General features: G+C 38.4%; 1 protein-coding gene across 1 annotated transcript in view; it reads left to right on the plus strand.

Annotated features, from left to right (window-relative positions):
* Positions 1-1,515: 1,515 nt before the first annotated feature.
* AOX1 (aldehyde oxidase 1) overlaps positions 1,516-18,851 on the plus strand; it is a 36,717-nt gene continuing 19,381 nt past the window's right edge. Inside the window, 24 exon segments of the mRNA XM_066322590.1 lie at positions 1,516-1,568; positions 2,508-2,604; positions 4,328-4,419; positions 4,422-4,441; positions 4,974-5,029; positions 5,031-5,092; positions 5,940-6,001; positions 6,593-6,644; positions 6,647-6,672; positions 7,500-7,580; positions 8,646-8,790; positions 8,952-9,044; positions 11,155-11,306; positions 11,538-11,611; positions 11,613-11,629; positions 12,311-12,382; positions 12,385-12,419; positions 13,222-13,406; positions 14,550-14,709; positions 15,838-15,864; positions 15,866-15,943; positions 17,897-17,975; positions 17,978-18,024; positions 18,026-18,066. Coding sequence (XP_066178687.1) covers positions 1,541-1,568; positions 2,508-2,604; positions 4,328-4,419; positions 4,422-4,441; positions 4,974-5,029; positions 5,031-5,092; positions 5,940-6,001; positions 6,593-6,644; positions 6,647-6,672; positions 7,500-7,580; positions 8,646-8,790; positions 8,952-9,044; positions 11,155-11,306; positions 11,538-11,611; positions 11,613-11,629; positions 12,311-12,382; positions 12,385-12,419; positions 13,222-13,406; positions 14,550-14,709; positions 15,838-15,864; positions 15,866-15,943; positions 17,897-17,975; positions 17,978-18,024; positions 18,026-18,066 — 1,781 coding nt within the window. The 5' untranslated portion in view covers positions 1,516-1,540.

The raw sequence follows: 18,851 nt of genomic DNA on the forward strand, positions 1-18,851 counted from the left end.
AATTCCATATATTTGATTATACAGAAAGAGGAAAGTATTTTTTTATAAACCCTTGCCTGCACAGTAGCCCTTACAAATGGTTATGATATCTGGAGCCTACTGCTGATTATTTTGTGAATGCAAATATAACCAAAAATCCCATTGGTTTCATGATCATTATATTGCTGAATTTTACCTCAATTTAAAATTACTCCTGGTGATGTTATTTTAAGAACCTGATAACAGCGCTCAGTGATAACGTTGCCGTTTTGCTTTGCAGGAGCACCTGTATCCTTGGAGAAAGTGTGAGGCGTGGCTTAGCTTTCGGACACTGAAGTAGCACCTTAACAGGCTGAAGTAAATAAATACTTGCAGTCCGCCGAGGGCGTTGAGAGCACGGAGCGCGGTAGCCCAGGGTGGGGTGGTCCCGGCGGGGCGCGGGGTCCCCTCCGAGCGGCCCCGGCTCTCCCCGCCCGCCCGCGGCCCCGCCCCGCACAACGAGGCGCCTGCAGCTGCCCGGCCGGCCCTGCTGGTCCCCGTCCGCGACTGCCAGCATGGCCCTGCCAGCGGCCGCGGCGGCTCAGGAGCTCGTGTTCTATGTCAATGGGAGGAAGGTGAGTAAAGCCCGGAGAAAGAGGGGCTGCTGTGCCTGAGGGAACCCCGAAGGGCGCTGATTTGACTTCCTCAGACTTATTCATGCGAGTGTAACCCAATCCTCACGCAAACTTCCAGAGGAAGGTTGGATGGTTGCATCCCATTTTGGCTAGCTCTGCTGTGTTTGGGAGAAAAACTGCGTCAAAGTGAAACACACTCTCAGCTGAGTATAAAACTTGGCTGGTAAGCAAACCACTGTTTTCCTTTATATGTTTGGCTTCTCATCTTTGAGGGTGTCAGGTTTTCAGAAGCACAACTGAGACCAAGACTCCAGTGCTCAAATTTGGACTATTTACCATAAAGATAATATTGCAAAGACTGGTTGTTGATCCAAAGCGACTGTAAGGAACTAGCTGATTCTAAGTGACCAAATAAGAAATACTGTATTCAGCCAAGAATGGGGGTATTTCTGTTGCTCCCTGTTGTCAGTTTCTTACAGCAAGTGAAAGTTAATATAAATAAAACTAGAAAAGAAATTGGCACTGCTTGATAGCCTTACACGCTTCCTGTAATGTTTATTCCACTACGTCAGAGTGCCAGGGAGACTTTAAATCTGCAAATCATTAGTTAGTTCTTTATGCTGTCTTTGAAGTTCTGCATTTTTATTTCTAGTGTGGCCGAAGGTCAGTTCCCTCAGTATAACATTTCACTGAGCAGCAGTTATTTTTAGCACTTGCAAGGTGCCCTAACACTTTTCTGGAAATGTATGTGTCTGAAAAGGAATTTCTAGAGGAGCCCAAACTCTCCTGCTGTGTTTGGCAATTAGAGAACCAGAGAAGGATTCTCTTCTGGCTGGCTTTGTGTGAATGTAGTCTGTGCCCTGAATTTTGAAAGCCTTGGTTTCTTAATTAAACTTTGTTTTTACTTTCTTGCTGCAGATAATAGAGAAAATGCTGATCCTGAACAAATGCTCTTGTCTTATCTGCGAAAGAGGCGTATCCTTTTCTTGTCTGTTCCCTAAAGTCACTCATGTGAAAGCCTTATTCAAGCGAAATTCTAATAAATTTTATTCAAAGTTAATTACCAGATTAAGGAAGCTATGATTCCTTTAAGATAAATCAACCACACTAAATGATGTCTCTTCTTCATCCAAATGTTCTTCAGTTGAGCTGCTGTATTTTTAGCCTGTTTTTTGGAAACACAAAGTTATGCCGTAAGGACACAATGAGTAAGCGTCTGTGTTCCTCCCCTCCCACCTCATAAAGAAGTCCAAAACCCTAGCGGTCAGTATATATAAAGCTTGACAGAATAGAAGTCCCCAAGATTTATAATAGTCTCTCTCCTGGTAAATGAGATCTTGTGATGAGAACCTGAGGCTGATGGAATTTTGAGGGGCAAAAAGTCATCTTCCTTTTTGGTGGCTTTGGAACATTTAATTAGCTGTGTATTGATTCACAGTTTTAGATTGGCCACTGTTCCAGATTCACAGAAATGAGCACTTCTCTCAGAAATGTAGTCTTTCAGATGAGATGCAAGGCAAATATCCTGACTATAAATGGGCCTTCTGGGGAAAACTGGGAAATTGGTTTGTGTTCCACTGGAATTTCAGCTGGTTTGCTCATTATGCATTTCTTCCTTTCATATTTTCACTTGGATAACTATTTTTCACTTCCCTTTTCTGTCCCAACTTACTCCTCTTCCAAAATAAATCATAATCAAGTTTCCTGTTTTCCTGAGAAGAGGATTTTGGTCATGTAAAATTCCTTAGCTTCCATGTTGCTTTCATTGAAAATTTTATTCCAACATATACGCTTATACCAAACCAATTCTGTGTTCCTTACAGGTTTAGGAAAAAAGGTGGTTTCAAGACTTTGAGTGGAATAAAGACCAGGATGGGACCAGATAATTATTTTCCCTAATGACAGCATTTTCAGTCTGTCTTACAGGAACTAAGTATGGCTGTGGAGGAGGTGGCTGTGGTGCCTGCACAGTGATGATATCAACTTATGAGCCAGCTTCAAAGAAGATACGGTATCCTCAACAGAATATTTGGAAAACTGCAGAAAGTTTTATTATTTTAGATCCCATTTCCAGATATGAAACTTTGAAAACAGAGTTGTAGAACTTGTACTTAATAGTAAAAGAATCTAGAGGAAGGGTCAGTTTTAATCCAAAAAGAGAATGCTGTAAAAATTCCTGTTGGTTCAGCTGTATTGTAAATTTGCTGAACTATAATACTCAAATTCTTGATTTATTTATAAATACTGACAGCCCCTGCAAGAGGTTGTAGGAGGCAAGTAATTTAAGACCCTTTGGCTTTGACCACTGGTAAGTGGCTCCTACCTGCAGCTCTCCATGGTGGTTTAAGTCCAGCTGGTAACTGAGGACCATGTAGCTGCTCACTCACTCCCCCACTGTGGGATGGGGGGAGAATCAGCAGGGTGAAAGAGAAACAGTTTAATACATCAAGCAAAAGCTGCTTGTGCAAATGAAGCAAAGTAGGCAATTCAGTCACTACTTCCCATCATCAGGCAGATGTCCAGCCACTGCTGGGACAGCAGAACACCATCACCTGTAATGGTTACTTGGGAAGACAAACACAATTACTCCAAACCTTCCACCCTTTCTTCTTCCTTCAGCTCTGTATGCTGCACATGATGCCATAGGACATGGATATGACTTAGGTCATTTTGGGTCAGCTGTCCCAGCTGTGTCCCCTCCCAGTTTCTTGTGTCCCTCAGCCCTCCTCATTGGTGGTGTGGGGTGAGAGGCAGAAAAGACCTTGACTCTGTGTAAGCCCTTCTCTGCAGTAACTAAACATCCCTGTGTTATCAGCACTGTTTCCAGCACAAATCCAAACCACAGACTCACACTTTCTACGATGAAAAAGAGTTAGCTCTATCCCAGCCAAAACCACCATACTGTCATATGATTGGTGGAAGGTAGGGTAGGCAGAAGTGTCAGTCTTACCAGCCCTTTAATACTGAACTCTATCTGTTACACCCCACCCACAAAAAGAGAGATCTTGAAACTCAAAGCCGACATTCTATTAAGCTAAAAAACTGGAATAAATGCTTTAAAGTTGATAAAACGCCAGTCAAATTGTAATGGTTACACGTCATTGTGCATTGAATTTTTTGTTAGATGGGGAAAAAAGCATTCCAGTTGTACTTTTGTAAGTTACATTATGTTGGAATGCACATAAAGGAAATGTTTAAAGTTAATGGAAGAGCTAAAATTAAAGCAGACTCCTGAAAAAAAAACATTTCAGCTGTATTAAAAAAAACAAATAATTTTATTAAAATTATTAAGTGCTTTGATGTATTTTCATTTTGGTGTGTTGTTCCTATTTAGTATGAGATTTATTTTACATCAGAATTCCTTTGGATCAGAGTTTTGATTATAAATTGTTGCAGTAATTCTTTACTTCCTTCCAACGACTACACCAGTCTTCCCTTCCATATTTTCTTCCTCCAAAATACATTTGACAGATTGCTTGGGGGCAAGAGAGACAGAGGGCAATTAGAAAGACTGAGGTATTAAGGAAAATGTAAATCCATGGAATTGTCCTCATAAATAGGTTTTTATATGACATACAGAGACATAGCTAGAAAGTGATTCCCTTCTCATTCCAAATGTTTAGTAGTGGCTTCTTTGTGAGTATGAACTATGCCTTGATTGACTGAAAATAATACTCAGACTTGTTTTATTAAAATAATATTAATGTTCTTTATTCTCCTTTATGTTTCCAAAGACACTATTCAGCCAATGCATGTTGCTTTCCCATTTGCTCCTTGTACGGTGCAGCAGTGACTACAGTAGAAGGTGTTGGAAGTACAAAAACCAGATTCATCCGTTCAGGGTGAGAGTACAGTATCACTGTATAGGAGGATTGCTGATTTCTTATTTGGATGGGATGGATTTAATGACAGAGCTTTTAGGCACAGGAATTTCATGAGATGGTTGTTTTCCCCTGCTAAATGACAACAGAGGATAACACTGGTTCCTGTGATGCTTGGTCAGGCTGATGACATGGCTCATGATGGATCTTACTTTAATATTGAAGGTCTGATCAAGTAGTTCATATGTAATGATTGTTGGAGTGGGTCAGGCTTTGCTCTCTTGGGGTAATGACACATCTTGGACATTGGCTCATGTTTTAGTATAAATGCAAAAACGACAGAAGTCCACTGAGGTTAAATACCATCTTTAGTAAGATGTGCCTGAACATCACACCCAAAGTAATATTCTCGTTTGACATTGCTTAAAGCGTTTTACTTTAAAAGTCTAATTTGTTGTGAAGGCAACATTTGTATGGCATCTCCCATTTAAGAGAGCATTCATTAAAATGAGATGAGTGCTGTGAAGGATGTTGGTGGTGGTTTTTCATTTCAGGAAAGACTTGCAAGTGCCATGGCGCCCAGTGCGGTTTCCTGCCACCTGGAATGGTGATGTCATAACACTTTGCTAAGAAACCACCCAGAACCAACTTCGGAGCAGATGATTGCAGCTCTGGCCGGTAAATATTGCCACTTTTTAGTTTGTAGGTGTCTTCCTTAAGCTTTTCTCCAGATGGTTTGTCTGTGTGAGTGTGCATTCCTGCCTGAATGATGGCAACTGTGCTTCCTAGAAGAGTTGCTACCAGATGCAGACCTTGTATTCCCTGTTATTCTTTTCTCCTGGAAAATGAAACATGGAGGTGAAGATTGTTTCAGGTGTTTAAAACATCCTCATATGTGTCCTTTGAAGTGCTTAAAATCAGGTGTGCAAAAATGATTTCATACTGGAGAAGCAGCTGTATTTGAGCATCTCCAAGGTCTGATGTTGCAAATGTCATAAGCCTTGCAGGACAGGCCCTTTGCAGTAAGATTAAAACAGATAAGGCAGAGAGATGCAGACTCTCTTCAGTAAGAGAAAGTGTGAGTATTTATTGTTGGTAAAATAGCCTTCTGTCATCTCTTGTACTCTAGAGCCACAGTGGAGCCAAAGACATTTCCTATTGCTGTGTGGTGAACTCAGAGGTGTAATGTTAACTTCCTTCACCTCTAGAAAAAAGTCAGGGGAAAAAGAACAACATTTTGAGTGGATGAAGAATATTGTACAGTCTCTTATTCTCCTGCATACTGAGCTGTAGCTGGCATTCATTGTAATGCTGATCTCAACTATTTCATACTCACCTTGAAACAACAGCATTTTTTTTTCAGGAGCTGCAGGGTCCTAACTCCTGTGACACTGTTCTGTTTTGTCTTTTTGAGAGCTAACGCTTCTCCCTGAGCTTCAAAAGCACAAGACTCAGATAAAGACATAACATTCTAAAGCCACGGGCTTTAGAGCAAAGCTTTTTCTGACTGGTTTCCTTCCTTCAGGGAACTTGTGCCGCTGTACTGGATACAGGCCAATCCTAGATGCCTGTAAAACCTTCTGTAAGGTAAGAAGTAGTGGTGATAGGATTGCTAGATTGAGGCCATCAGTGTATATGCATATACAAGCTATCAAGATTTTTATTAAGATCATCTCTTCCCTCTGTTTAAAGAAGTCATTCTGAGTAAATGGCCTAACCTGTTACAAACATAGATTAACACAAATGAGCATGGTATCTAGCCTGGATTATGAAGAGTAATCTGAAGTTACTCCATGTGGTTTACTGTGAGTTAGTACTGGCATGAATAAATGCAGAATTTCAGTCCGTGTTCTTAGTAATTTATCATGTAATGCAATGTGTCAGAAACCTACAGAGGAAAAATAGGAGTGAACAGTTGGTAAAGGAAACAGTGCAGACCATCTACATCTGCTCTCACAATGTCAACTGAATTCTACATAGTAGGAATTATTTTGTGTTAAGGACTTTAACATCTGATAATTTAATTTTTTTTAATATCACTCCTTTAACAATCCTTCTAATTTGGCTTGTTATTAAACTTCATCTTGAACTTTAATGAAATACAGTCACTCTTTTCTATGAGCTTTAACTCATTGCCATTTTGGGCAGTATTTCACTAAAGGGATATTCCTATTTTAGGAATCCATTTGTTGTCAAAGGAAAGCAAACGGAAAATGTTGCTTGGATCAGGAAGATGGTTGTTTGACAATGAAGAGAAGGTAAAGTTTTAAATATTACTGACCCTACTTCAATATAAAACTTAGAGAAAGAACATTGCTTACAGTATTTGATAAATAATATATTTTATTATTCCTCACAAGAAATTTGAAGTATTTGAAAAATTGAGGGTTCTATGTGTATATTTTGTATGGGGAGGCAGTGATGTATCACATGGTTCATATAAGGTAGTTTGGATCTCCAGAGCTGAGATTTAAACCGCTCTTCAAGTTCAGTAATATTAATAGTCTGAGCTCTGTCAATACAGTGAGAATTATATTGTGCAAGACATTAGGGCATGTGTGAAATTTGCTTAAATCAATGATCAGTGATGCACTAAGTACTGGTCTCTTAGGAAAACTGCTGACTTCAGTCTGAAGAATTGATACATTCTTAAAAACTAGAGCTGTGATTGTGACTTTTATGTGAAACCTCTCATCTTTACAAATATTTCACCTTGTTCTCAATTTTCTTTCAGTAGTATCTGATCTACTTCTTTGGGATTTGAGTACTTTAGGTTGACATGAAACTGCTTTGTTATAGTAGAGCTACAGGAAGCCTGTACTTAGTCCTTCCATTGCTTGCTTCTACACTGTCATTTGTGTTAGCAGTAAAATTTAAGAAAATGTTATGAACACTTCTTTCATCTCAGCACCTCCAAATGATGCATGGTGATTTAACAACAAATCCAAATGATAATGAAATGACTAATTTTTACTGGCTTCTCCTGGTTTGCTTTGCTTTGCTTTTGCTTTTGCTTTTGCTTTTATTGTTGTATGAAATTAACGATGAGAGAAAATTCTTGGTCTTTGCTTGTCTTCTTTTTAAGGTCTCCACCAGCCTGTTTTCAGCAGATGAATTCCAGCCTTTAGATCCCACCCAGGAGCTTATATTCCCTCCAGAACTAATGGTATCTTTTGCTGCTTATACACTATTCTGATGCTCTGTTCAGAATTAATTCTTAAGTCCTGCTTAGCTGTAATTCATCAGAAGAAATGTGAAAACATTTTAATGTTATTATACTCCTTTTGCGTTTTTTTACCAGTAAGCTTATTGAATGTTCACACACCAAAAAAAGTCATATTGGGAAAATAAAGTTGCAGAGTTAGGTGTTCGGTGAGAAGATAAAGAAGTGACCTAAACTGAGTTTTCAGTCCAGCAGCTGAAGATACAAATACTTCGCAGAAAACTGAATGGCAAACAATTTTTAACATTGGAAAAGAATTTTGTGACTTAATAGTTTTTTTTAGTCTGTTCTCAGATAGCCACCCAGATCAGAGAGTGCTTAGCCCAGTGATTAAGGCTTGCTAAAGATATGAATGGCTGTAATGAAAAGTGTTAGGCATCCTTAATTATTGACGGCAGTATTTGCCCTAGAAAATAGAAAGCTGTTTGTTTTACTTTATTGTCAGTGTAGAGATTCAAAGCCAGATTCTCTGTAGTTAGCTGACTACTTTTGGAGAAAGGTTGATAACTGCAGGACAGGAGCTGTTGACTGTGTGTTTGTACCAGCACTGGTTCACAAGCTGTTTCCAAGTGATCAGTGAACAGTGCTAGAACAGTCAGAAACACTTAAGTGCATGCATAATCTGGAAGGGGATGCTACTGTCACTGTCATTGGTGCTCCCCAAGCAAGCTAAGTGGGCAAATAGCTCCCTAAGTATTTTTATCACTTTTCTAACAGTTATAGGATTTGCAGGATCTATTCCTACATCTTTTGCTAGGGAACTGTTTATTATCAGTCTTGTTTGTTAGCCCATTAGGATTACTTGAAGACATTTCACCCACACAGTATCAACTTTTGCCACTGTGCAAAGAACCAGCATAACATTTCTGTCCTCTTTTTGTCCATTTTGAAAGGATTATATAGAACTGCTATTGTTTAAAAACATTTCTGACTTTCAGTCTAGTGTCTATTAGACCTCACTTCTGTCTATATGTCTAAATATTTAAACATGCCATGTTTCTCCATCAGAGAATGGCAGAAAATCAACCAAAAAGAACTCTGGTTTTTCGTGGGGAGCGAGTAATGTGGATTTCTCCTGTAAGCTTGGATGAACTGCTGGATCTGAAAGCCACCCACCCTAAAGCACCTCTTGTGGTTGGGAACACTGGTGTGGGTATGTATGTGATCAGAATGGCTCCTGTTGCTTTAATTCCAGTGTGCATGAGAGGGGTGGGGCTACATTTGTCATTCTTTTTGCATCTTCATCCTTTATGTTCCACTTCGTGGGAGTTGTTACGGAAAAGCCTTTTTTCTAAGTTCATTCCTGTCTTGTAGGACCTGATGTGAAATTCAGAGGTGTGTTCCATCCAGTTCTTATTGCTCCTGCAAGGATCCCAGATCTGAATGTGCTGAAATACACAAATGATGGTCAGTAGACTTTACTTTTTTCAGAAACAGGAGAATTCTTTGCAGTAAGGAATGCTGCACCATTCCAGAGTGCTGAAGGTGTGAAATGCTGTGCAACTACTCCTAAGCATGCTTGGCCCTTTCCCAGGTCAAGGGGGCTGTTGCCAACATCACAGTGCAGGACGGCTTTGTCTTGGTGATGCAGCACAGAGCTGACCAGCAATATTATCTTGGACCTTAGTGCGAGGGTGATTATTCTGGTAATACTGGTTCTGGTGCTAAGTCATGCAGGATTTGCTTTGTGACTGCCCTACCAGGCTCTGCTGAATAGCAGAGAGAAACTCATACAGAACCACAGGGAGAGTTAGCGTGTAGCATGCTTACTTACATTAGAAAAGGCTGTGATTAAACTGGCATAGCTGATAGGCATCAGCTGACCTTGTTCTCAATCATAAGAGCATTAATTATAATAGGTTAAAAATTTTGTACCTCAATTTTACATGTTATAATAAGCATGGAGGTTTTTTTAGTTAGACTAGGTTTGGGTTTTAAATAAATTCAGGTGGACTAGAAATAGAACTAGAAATAGGCTTCAACTTGCTGTAATAGCCTAAAGTAATTGAATAAAAATTACTTTGTACAAGCTTATAGCCAAAGTTTTAAGGAAAGTCATATCTGATGAAATTACTTCCTGTATGCCTGAAGCCACTTTTTTTTTAAGTGGTAAGCTGTGTTTGATAGTTCTGTCATTGCATTTAGAATATCTATTTTATTTCAGATCACTCATTCAGTTCTATTCAAAGACTAGTTTGTTCTTAGCTGAAAAGTAGCTAGGAATTGAAAAGAAGCTGTGAGAATGCTTACTGCTTCTTTAAAGTGTGTAAATAAAACCTAGGTATTCGAAGGTAAGGCTTACTAGTTCTAAAACAAGAGATAAGCAATTTAGTTTCCCAGCCAGAAATATCATTTCCTCTTTAATCAGATTTAAATGCAAAATAGGTTTCAATTAATTTTTTCTTTTAAATACACAAAATTTAATACTGCTTTGTTTGATTAAAATTCCTTAAATTTATTTATGCTTTCATAATTGAATCCCGGTATTCATTGAAAACATCCATATATTATGTAAAATTATTTTAATAGAAAGGAACTGTGTACCATTTTAAAAAATAGATATATAACCTTACAAAAAACTTAAATAAATCCATATGTGTAGCAGAGTTTCTAAGAGATGGAGGGCATAATTTGTATTTGGAGTGAGGTGTGAGCAATTCCAGGCTGGGCTCTTTGGCCTGTGGGGCCTGTGCTCCTTGGGTCTGCGGGACCTGTGGGCCTTTGTGGCGCAGTAGAAATACAGGTTGTGGCGCAGAAAAAATTCACCTCTCTTTCTTAAGATATTTCGAGTACTAACAGGTGTTCACATGTAAATATTAGTGCTAATACAGTAGCCACCTTAAGGCGGCAAATGTGTACATTCTTTGTGTGCCTTGTAATGTCAATAAAGTTGTAAGAAGATAAATATGAATGCACAAATAATAAACATCAGTACAACATTTATCACTGCATCAGTGTGGACGTGTTGTAACTCGGTCCAACCTCACAAAGGATCCCTAACTTTACATATGAGTTGTCTTTCTAGTGGGAAAAAGAATACTAGCTTCATTGTTAGGACTGTTTGGGGTTTGTTGCCAATGCTACCCTCACCTTAGAAGAATAACTAGAATGTACATATACAAAACAAGATCAAATTAGGATGAAAATCATGCTTAAAAATAGGAAGAGTCTGTTGAAAGCATTTTGAAGTTGACTCACCTTTGTGTGAAATGCCTCCTAAATGTTTACTCAGTCAAAGCAAGGTGCAGGGAAAATAGTTAGGATGTACAGCTGAAGCAGAGAATAGATTTCCCTTTAAGCAGAAGAGGTGAGGTATTAGTTCAATTTCATCATTTCTGGGGTTTTTACCCTCAGTCTCCTGAAATGAATGGTTCCAGTTCCTTTAAAATGAAAAGGCCCCTCTCTTTTATCTTCCTTAGCCCACATGAGCTGTCCTAATTCTACAGTCTGAATACAATTTAAAACCCAGGCAATAAAGCAATGCACACATTACACTTTCATAATCTTTTGGTTACAGGATTAACTCTGGGAGCTGCCTGCAGCCTTTCTCTGGTGAAAGACATCTTGACAAATGCAATTGCTGAGTTCCCTGAAGAGAAGACGAGGGTTTTCTGTGCTGTCTTGCAGCAATTGAGAAGTCTGGGTGGAGAGCAGATAAGAAATGTTGCTGTATGTTGGGAATTACTTGCAGTTACAGTTTGAAAAATTGTAACAAATGTGAAATTGGTCCTGACCGCATGTAGAACTTGCATTTTTAATTTTGATTTTGCCATAAATTTTCTATCAATACCTTTTTTTAGTTTTCAATATGTATAAATGTACATATAGTTTGCATGTCATATTGTCACTTACCTCTATAATTGACTAGTTTTGTGTTAACATAAACTATTATTTTTCAAGTCATTTGGTGGAAACATCATAAGTAGAAAATCAACCTCAGACTTGAATCCCGTTCTGGCAGCCAGCAACTGCATGCAATCTGGCTTCAAGAGGTAGGAGGAGATAGCATGTCTGTGTGCTTAAATGAGGTTTTAAGTGTTCAAAGGGCTCTTAGAGATATAGGTTCCTTGCAGAATTTTGTCATCTTCCTTCTGAAAAATTTGACTTTCATAATAAATATCGTTGAAAAACAAGTATGGTCACTTTCAGAATAAAATATCAAAAACAGAAAGGAAGAAGCAATAGCATTTATTTCTTTCTGGACTCCTGGAAATGTTCAGAATCTCAGTGGAAAAGCAAATAAGAAAAGAAGAAATGAACCCAAAACCAAGCACCTTCCTAATTTTTTGCTTTTACAGCAGTTCTTTACCACTCAGTTTTCCTCATATTTTATGTTTTAGGATGAAAAGTAGTTATGACAGCAGCTGCAGGGATTTGGAATAGATTGACAGGAGTGAGGGTAGGATCATCATGGCAGTATTGGAAGGGAGAATTACAGAATGGGGATTGACCTCTGCGTACTTTTTTAGGAATCTGGTATGATGATGTTATGGAAGACGGAGCAACCATTTGAATTTATAGAACATATCACTGATAATTTTATGTAAGCTCTGTAGTGGTTATTTATTCGGGAAGGCAGCAGGCATTTCTTGCCAATTGAAATACTACTGATATGTGTTAATTGCACAGTTGTATGGAATTTTCGGGATTTGGGATTTTTTTTTTCTTTTTAGGACAAAAGCGACAGATTCCTATGAGTGATATATTTGCAGATGGAGTTGGTAACAATACCATTACACCAGAAGAGATTTAGTCTCTATCCATATTCCCTATTCTAGGAAGGTAAGTTATTAGTTTGTTTAGATTTGCTTTATGCAGAGTTAAAGACTATGAAATAAAGAGCAGGAGGGTCCATAATCCATGTTTAAACTAGCACTATTACTGCCCACTTTCTGAATTCCTTACATTTATTCATTTCAGTGCCATACTGCCTCCCAGTTTCAGCCAAAAAAAACAATTCAGCATGTAGCTGGCGATGCTATATAAAAGTAATATTCAGATGAAAGTTTACCCTGAAGTGATGAGGGCAATAGCAATTGTCTATATCCTCTATGGAAAGGGATCTTGGACTAGTTGCTGTTTGCTCACCAAAGCAGGCTGCTCACCTGTGGTATGGCTGGCATCAAATAGGTAAAGCATTGTCATCTCCTGAGGATTTTTTTTAAAAATGGGATAAGATTGGATGTGTGTATCGTGGTTCCATAAACGTTGCTGAACTGAATAATAGTCCTTAACAGATAGTGGGTTTGCAGGAGTGGATATGGGACTGAATAATGAAGTTTTGCAATACCTTGACGCCTCTAAACTTATGTTCTTGTTATAAATACAAGTCCACAAGATCCATGACTTCAGTTATCTACTGTGAAAAATCTAGGTCATCTGAACTGTGTAGGTGATGGAGGATTGGCTACGAGCTGCTAGAAAATCAAAGATGGTCAAGAGAAGAATGAGCATGGTCTTGAATGTTCGGGAAGTTGAATTTGTTCTCTTCAATTTTTGTTTTCTTGCTTCACCTAGCACAAAACATATCTAAAAGTTGTACTTTTAGATACTTATGTCTGCACTTCTGTCTGATCTTGGTCAGGGGGAGTATGTCTCTGCATTTCGACAAGCACCAAGGCGGGAAAATGCTCTTCCAATAACCAATGCTGGGATGAGAGTCCTTTTTGAAGAAGGTACAGATGTTATAAAGGATCTAAGCATTTTCTATGGAGGGGCTGTCTCAACAACAGTCTGTGCAAAACAAACCTGTTGGACACTTATTGGAAGGTAAGATTTCTCTTGTCTTGTCTGTTTCTCTGAGCAAACGGACTTTGAAAGCTTGGGTTCATGTTCCTTGGGACATGAAAGTACAGAAAGATTTCATTTGCCTGACCAATGCCTTGTATGTTCAAGTGAATGATCAAGCCTTAATGAGGACTTTTTAGGATGGTTACATTTTGGAGTTTGCATGTGAAGTGCAGCTCTAGTGTGAATTATGCAGAGAGATAAGACAGATGAGCTGTGACATAGGTGGGTGAGGTATGCATCAGTCAGTTGTGCAGCTAAACCCAGGTATGGGTAAATTACTCTGTGTCCCATGCATGTGATAATCCTCTCATCAGTGTTCCTGAGTCCCTTCAGCTTGTTCTCTAAAGATAAAAAGTTTGAAAACTTTAGATGTGCCAAATAAAGTCAAGTCTTTACCTTTTCAACATCTCTTCATCTACAAAGTCCATATAATCCCTGGAATTAGTCCCTGACTTCCCTCCCAGTTTGCAGCCCTTTCCAAGTTTTGTAGGAAAATTTCGAATTCAACAGCATAAAAAACAACATTAAATGAAACCCCACTGGCCTGGTTGCAATTTAGTATGCAACTGTTTCATTAGTTGAAGTGCTCATTAATTTTGATGTTTTTTTATTATTAAATTTTGATTTTTTTATTATTGAATTAAGTCCAAGAGACTATATTTTGAGATCTCTGGTCATGTAACTATGGAGAATTAACAGTGTTGAAATGCTTGAAGACAGTGCTTTCAGGAAATGTAACAGCTAATTAGATCCCTTGAAAGGATCTACATTTTGCATCTATATCTACTTTTCTTCAAATATAGGATAGTATCTGCAATATGGTGAGAATCTGTAAGAACTGCTAAAGCAGCTTTAAAGCTGTAATAGGGTTTGTTAATTATGTATTTGTTTATTAGAAAATATTGGGCATAACACTTAATTCTGTTTACTTATGGGAGCTGAGGTCTGTGAGCAACATTGACCTACACCATTTTAAAAATTGCAAACATTATGAGAATCAATATTTTTGCTTCATTGTGAGCAGGGTGATGTCGGTACTCGGTGGTGTATATATATATTACTGCAATCTGTATTATTTCTTGTTAGTCTTAGTCTGATTATATCTATTATTCTTCCTAACAGACACTGGAATGAGCAAATGTTGGATGAAGCATGCAGACTAGTTCTTAAAGAAATTGCTCTTCCAGGCTCAGCTGGTGAAAACGTAGACTATAAGAAAACTTTGATGGTCAGTTTCTTCTACAGATTTTTCCTTGAAGTATTGGAGTCACTGAAGACAATGGTAAATTAGTTCATAGAATCAAAAAATCATGCAATATACTGAGTTACAAGAGACCCATCAGGACCATTGAGTCCCACTCCTCGCCCTGCACAGGACACCACAGCAGTCCCACCATGTACCTGAGAGCGTTGTCCAAATGCTTTTTGAACTCAGGCTAGGGGCTGTGACCACTATTCTGAGAGCCTGTTCCAATGCTCAAACACTCTCTGGGTGAAAAATCTCCCCTCCTGGCTTCATGCCATTTTCATCCAGTCCTGTCTCCTGCCCCAACACATTCCCTCGTGAGGATGTTGAAGACCTCAGTGAAGTCTCCCTTGAATCTCGTCCAAGGCTGAGCAACCAAGCATTCCCTATGTCAGCTCTTATGCAAGCAAATAAAAGGGATATTCTTGATATATGTTAGTGCTTGCAATTTGTGCAGTGTGCTAAATCACTATCTTTGATGTTTGGAGCTACACAATAACCTAAGTGTTTAACATCCCAAAGAGACCATGGAGAGATGCCCCATTTAACTTTTAGATGCTCAGATATCTTACCTTGGATTAGTCTTAAAGACATTTGAGTAATATTACTACACAAAACCAGTAGCAAGCTCCCAGACCCAAAGAAAATATAGAAGAGATCTTACTCTGTCTGTAGTTCAAAACACAAATAGATGAAATAGAAATAAAGGCTTTGGAAAAAAAACTGTAGATTTAAACCCAACCCTCCATGTATGAACTGTTGACTGGAGATGAGGACACTAAATTTCACACTAAAATACAAATATCCCTTTTATATTTTTCTTTCTGTTACCTTGACTCTTCCTCTAAATTGCCTTACTAGGTAATTGTTTATTACCAGGAGTGACTCTGAGCCTGTTTTGATCAGATCTCAAAACAAAGCTCCTCTGTCTCTCTCTACTTTATGTTGCTTACTTTAAAACCTATTTGTTGAATCAAATATATTTTAAATACTATTTATTGGATATCTAAAATCTCTACATTGTTTTCAGATTGTTGTTTTAGAGCCTTTCTAGTCTGAACCTGGAAAGCATTCCTGTATAAAGATTTTGTGTTGATTTTAGTTTTGGCTTTTTTAATTGTAATGTTCAAATGTGAGTTTTAGTAGTAATTCACTTCCTTTCAGGATCCTTGCCATTATCCTGGCATACCTATTGGGATATGGGAGTGTCCTACAAGATTTCAAAACCAGAATGCCCCAGAGTATCCAAATATACCAGGCAAGTGATTTCGTTCTGACAATCATTTTGTGCTTTATAAGACCAGATAAAAAGTCACAGTTCAAGCATGAAGCCTTGGTCTGAAGGTCAGGCACAGATTTTCCAAATGACTGGAAGCAAGAGGCTTTTAGAGGTTGATTTTAACTGCATCTCATTTGGAGGAATCTTTGTTTGTAGAAATAGATTCTGGGTATACTCACTTCTTCTAGACAGTTCTTGAAGATAAAATATGCTCAAGCAAACTCCATTGTCAGATTGCTTAAAATTCGTTTATTGCAGTGTGCACCCAGTTAGAAAGAAATGAGAAGAAAAACAACAAAAAAAAAAAATTGAAAAGGCCAGGTATAGTGTATATATTTACTGTAGCATAGCTACAAGATCTTCGGGGCTCTTAGTCTTACTGGCAATTTAGGAATTAAGATGGTGTGTGATGGTCGTCTGCTCAATTAACATGAGCAGGTTGTCATAAACCAACAGTAAGAGCAGCAAAGAACACATTTGGTATTTTCTGAGGTCACACATAAATAGTTCATGGTGGAAACACCCACAAGGATTTTTGGTATTTTGCCACCCTCAATACGAGGTCAAAATAAAAAAAAACCCAAAGAAAAATTCAAATGAAATATAGGTAAATATTTGGTTTTCTTTTCATTTTTTGGATATTCCTTAGAAAAATACTTTCACTTTAAATGCTTTAAATTTTTCAAATTGTTATCTAAGTTTCCTTCAGTGTTGTTTTTGTTGTGGTTTTTTTTAATAGGGAAAAAAAAAAAGACAAGAGGCAATAAGAGAAACCAGGATCAAGGGGACTATTTCTCTGTGACTTTTCCCCCAATTTATTCCCCATCTGTATGAAGTGACTGAACATCAGAATAGAAACAATTTGTCACTCAGATCAATTGGCACTGGAACAATAAAATTCAGAAACCCAGAAAATCTGAGCTTTTCCACTTTTAAATTTCTATTTGATTTTGTAAGGCTGTATTTTTTATCTGCACTCCTTTATTTGGACATTAATAAACTTATAAAATTAAGATATAAAAAAAGAATGCTTCTCCTGAAATCCAAATACCTTGTCATTCTGTTGGGAAATGTTGAAGTGATTTGGCTGAGACATCCATTTGAAGGAACTTCAGGGCAGTCAAGTGAAAAGTGTTGTTCTTGACTTTGTACCAAGAGCAGACAGTGTGCCAGAAAGTGTGGGAAGTAAAATTGTGTAGCCTGGACACTTGATGCTGGAAGCTTTAAAAGTAAAAACATTTTAAGTGTAAGCAATTTATTAAGTCTAAATGTAGGAAAGGAAAAAGTTTGCATGAATACTGACACAAACATTGGAAAGGTAATTCTGGACTTGGCAACAATCAGTTGATGTGGCAGATTTAACTGGAAACACTGAGTTAATTTTCAAAAAAACTTAGCAAAGTAAGATTAATAAGACACTAATTCATACACAGGTGCAAGAAAATAATTGGGAAGAAAATATTTCATCAATCTTTTCTCACTGGTTGACACTGATATTTTACTCTTTCAGTGAGGAAGACAAATCCTAGAAATCACTGCAAATAGCTCACAATACACCACCTGACTCTGATAACATTCAGAGCAGAATCTTGTGAGAATAATACAGAAAATTATCAAAGTTTCATGACACCATTCAGTAAGGGAGGAAAATGTCCTTCTGAAAAAATGCTGGTTTATCAATTTGATGTAAGTAATTAAGAAAAAAAATCCAAATAAACAAACCTGTGTGGCTTGGTAAGGACTCTTGGAAGGGTCCTTAAGATAAGAAAAGAGGAGAAAGAATTCCAGGAGCAGCTGTCACCTCCTGCAGCCACATCTCTTTCAATGTTGAACAGAAGATGATAGTATGAAAATCATTCATCTGATTTTCTGATTACTGTAAGAGTAACCGGACTGTTCTTTTCTTAACTGGGGGTGGCTGGGTGTGTGTTTCTGACTGCACAGGATGTCGAGCCGAGCCAGTCTCACCAGGACCCTGTGGGACGGCCCATTATGCACCAGTCTGGGATAAAGCACGCCACTGGGAAGCAGTCTACATTGATGACCTTCCTTCTGTGGATTGGGAGCTTTTCCCTGGCTGTTGTCACTAGTGCCAGAGCTCACGCTAAGATCCTGTAAGTGTTCAAAGTGGACATGAAGAAATTGTTATCATGATTGCTGCCTGACGTTGTTTAGAGACTGAGGAGTTATGCCATGTACTGAACAGCGTGCCTGATACCTGCAGGCAATCCACGCTGGAGGCAGTATTGTTGCACTAGTAGAAGGGTTTGTTAGGATTAAGTGACTCGCCCCATTTTACTGTACTATTAAGGGTGAACTGTTTCTGGCCATCAACCCAGCCCAGAGCTAGCCTAACTACCTCCACAAAGTGCTCAGCTGTGGCAGCGCAAGCAGACTTTGAGATTCAGTTTTACCAACACTGCTTTGAAACCTCAACTCTAGGATTGTAGCCCTGGTTTTGTGCCTGAGATGTTTTGGTTTTCTGAAATTCTTTTCCAAGGTTTCTGTATGACAAGAGAAGTGGTTTTGTAAACTGTACTTTTTTTCATTCCTTTTCCTGGGAGGGAGTTCTTATTGATGTCCCTCTGGTCTGATCATGTGATTGAAGAAGTTTACCTTTTGTTCACCATCAAACTGATCTCTGTAAAATAGATATAAGGAGAACACAATCCCAAAATAAAGGAATCATTTCAGCCTTCTAAAGGTCAGACTCGTGTCATGTCCATGTGGTGTAAAGCAGCATCACTATAATGAAAGAAGAAACTGTTCAAATGTAGGAAATAGTGGGGCAACATTGCAGCAATAAGGTGGCAAACTCATGAGGCTGATAGGAGAGAAGAGTGGAAAAGAGGATTTTATTTTGTAGGAAAAACTGTTTTCCACAGGTGCTTTTATGTTG

The sequence above is a fragment of the Sylvia atricapilla genome, chromosome 7 (assembly GCF_009819655.1).
Source record: "Sylvia atricapilla isolate bSylAtr1 chromosome 7, bSylAtr1.pri, whole genome shotgun sequence".
NCBI classification, from domain to species: domain Eukaryota; kingdom Metazoa; phylum Chordata; class Aves; order Passeriformes; family Sylviidae; genus Sylvia; species Sylvia atricapilla.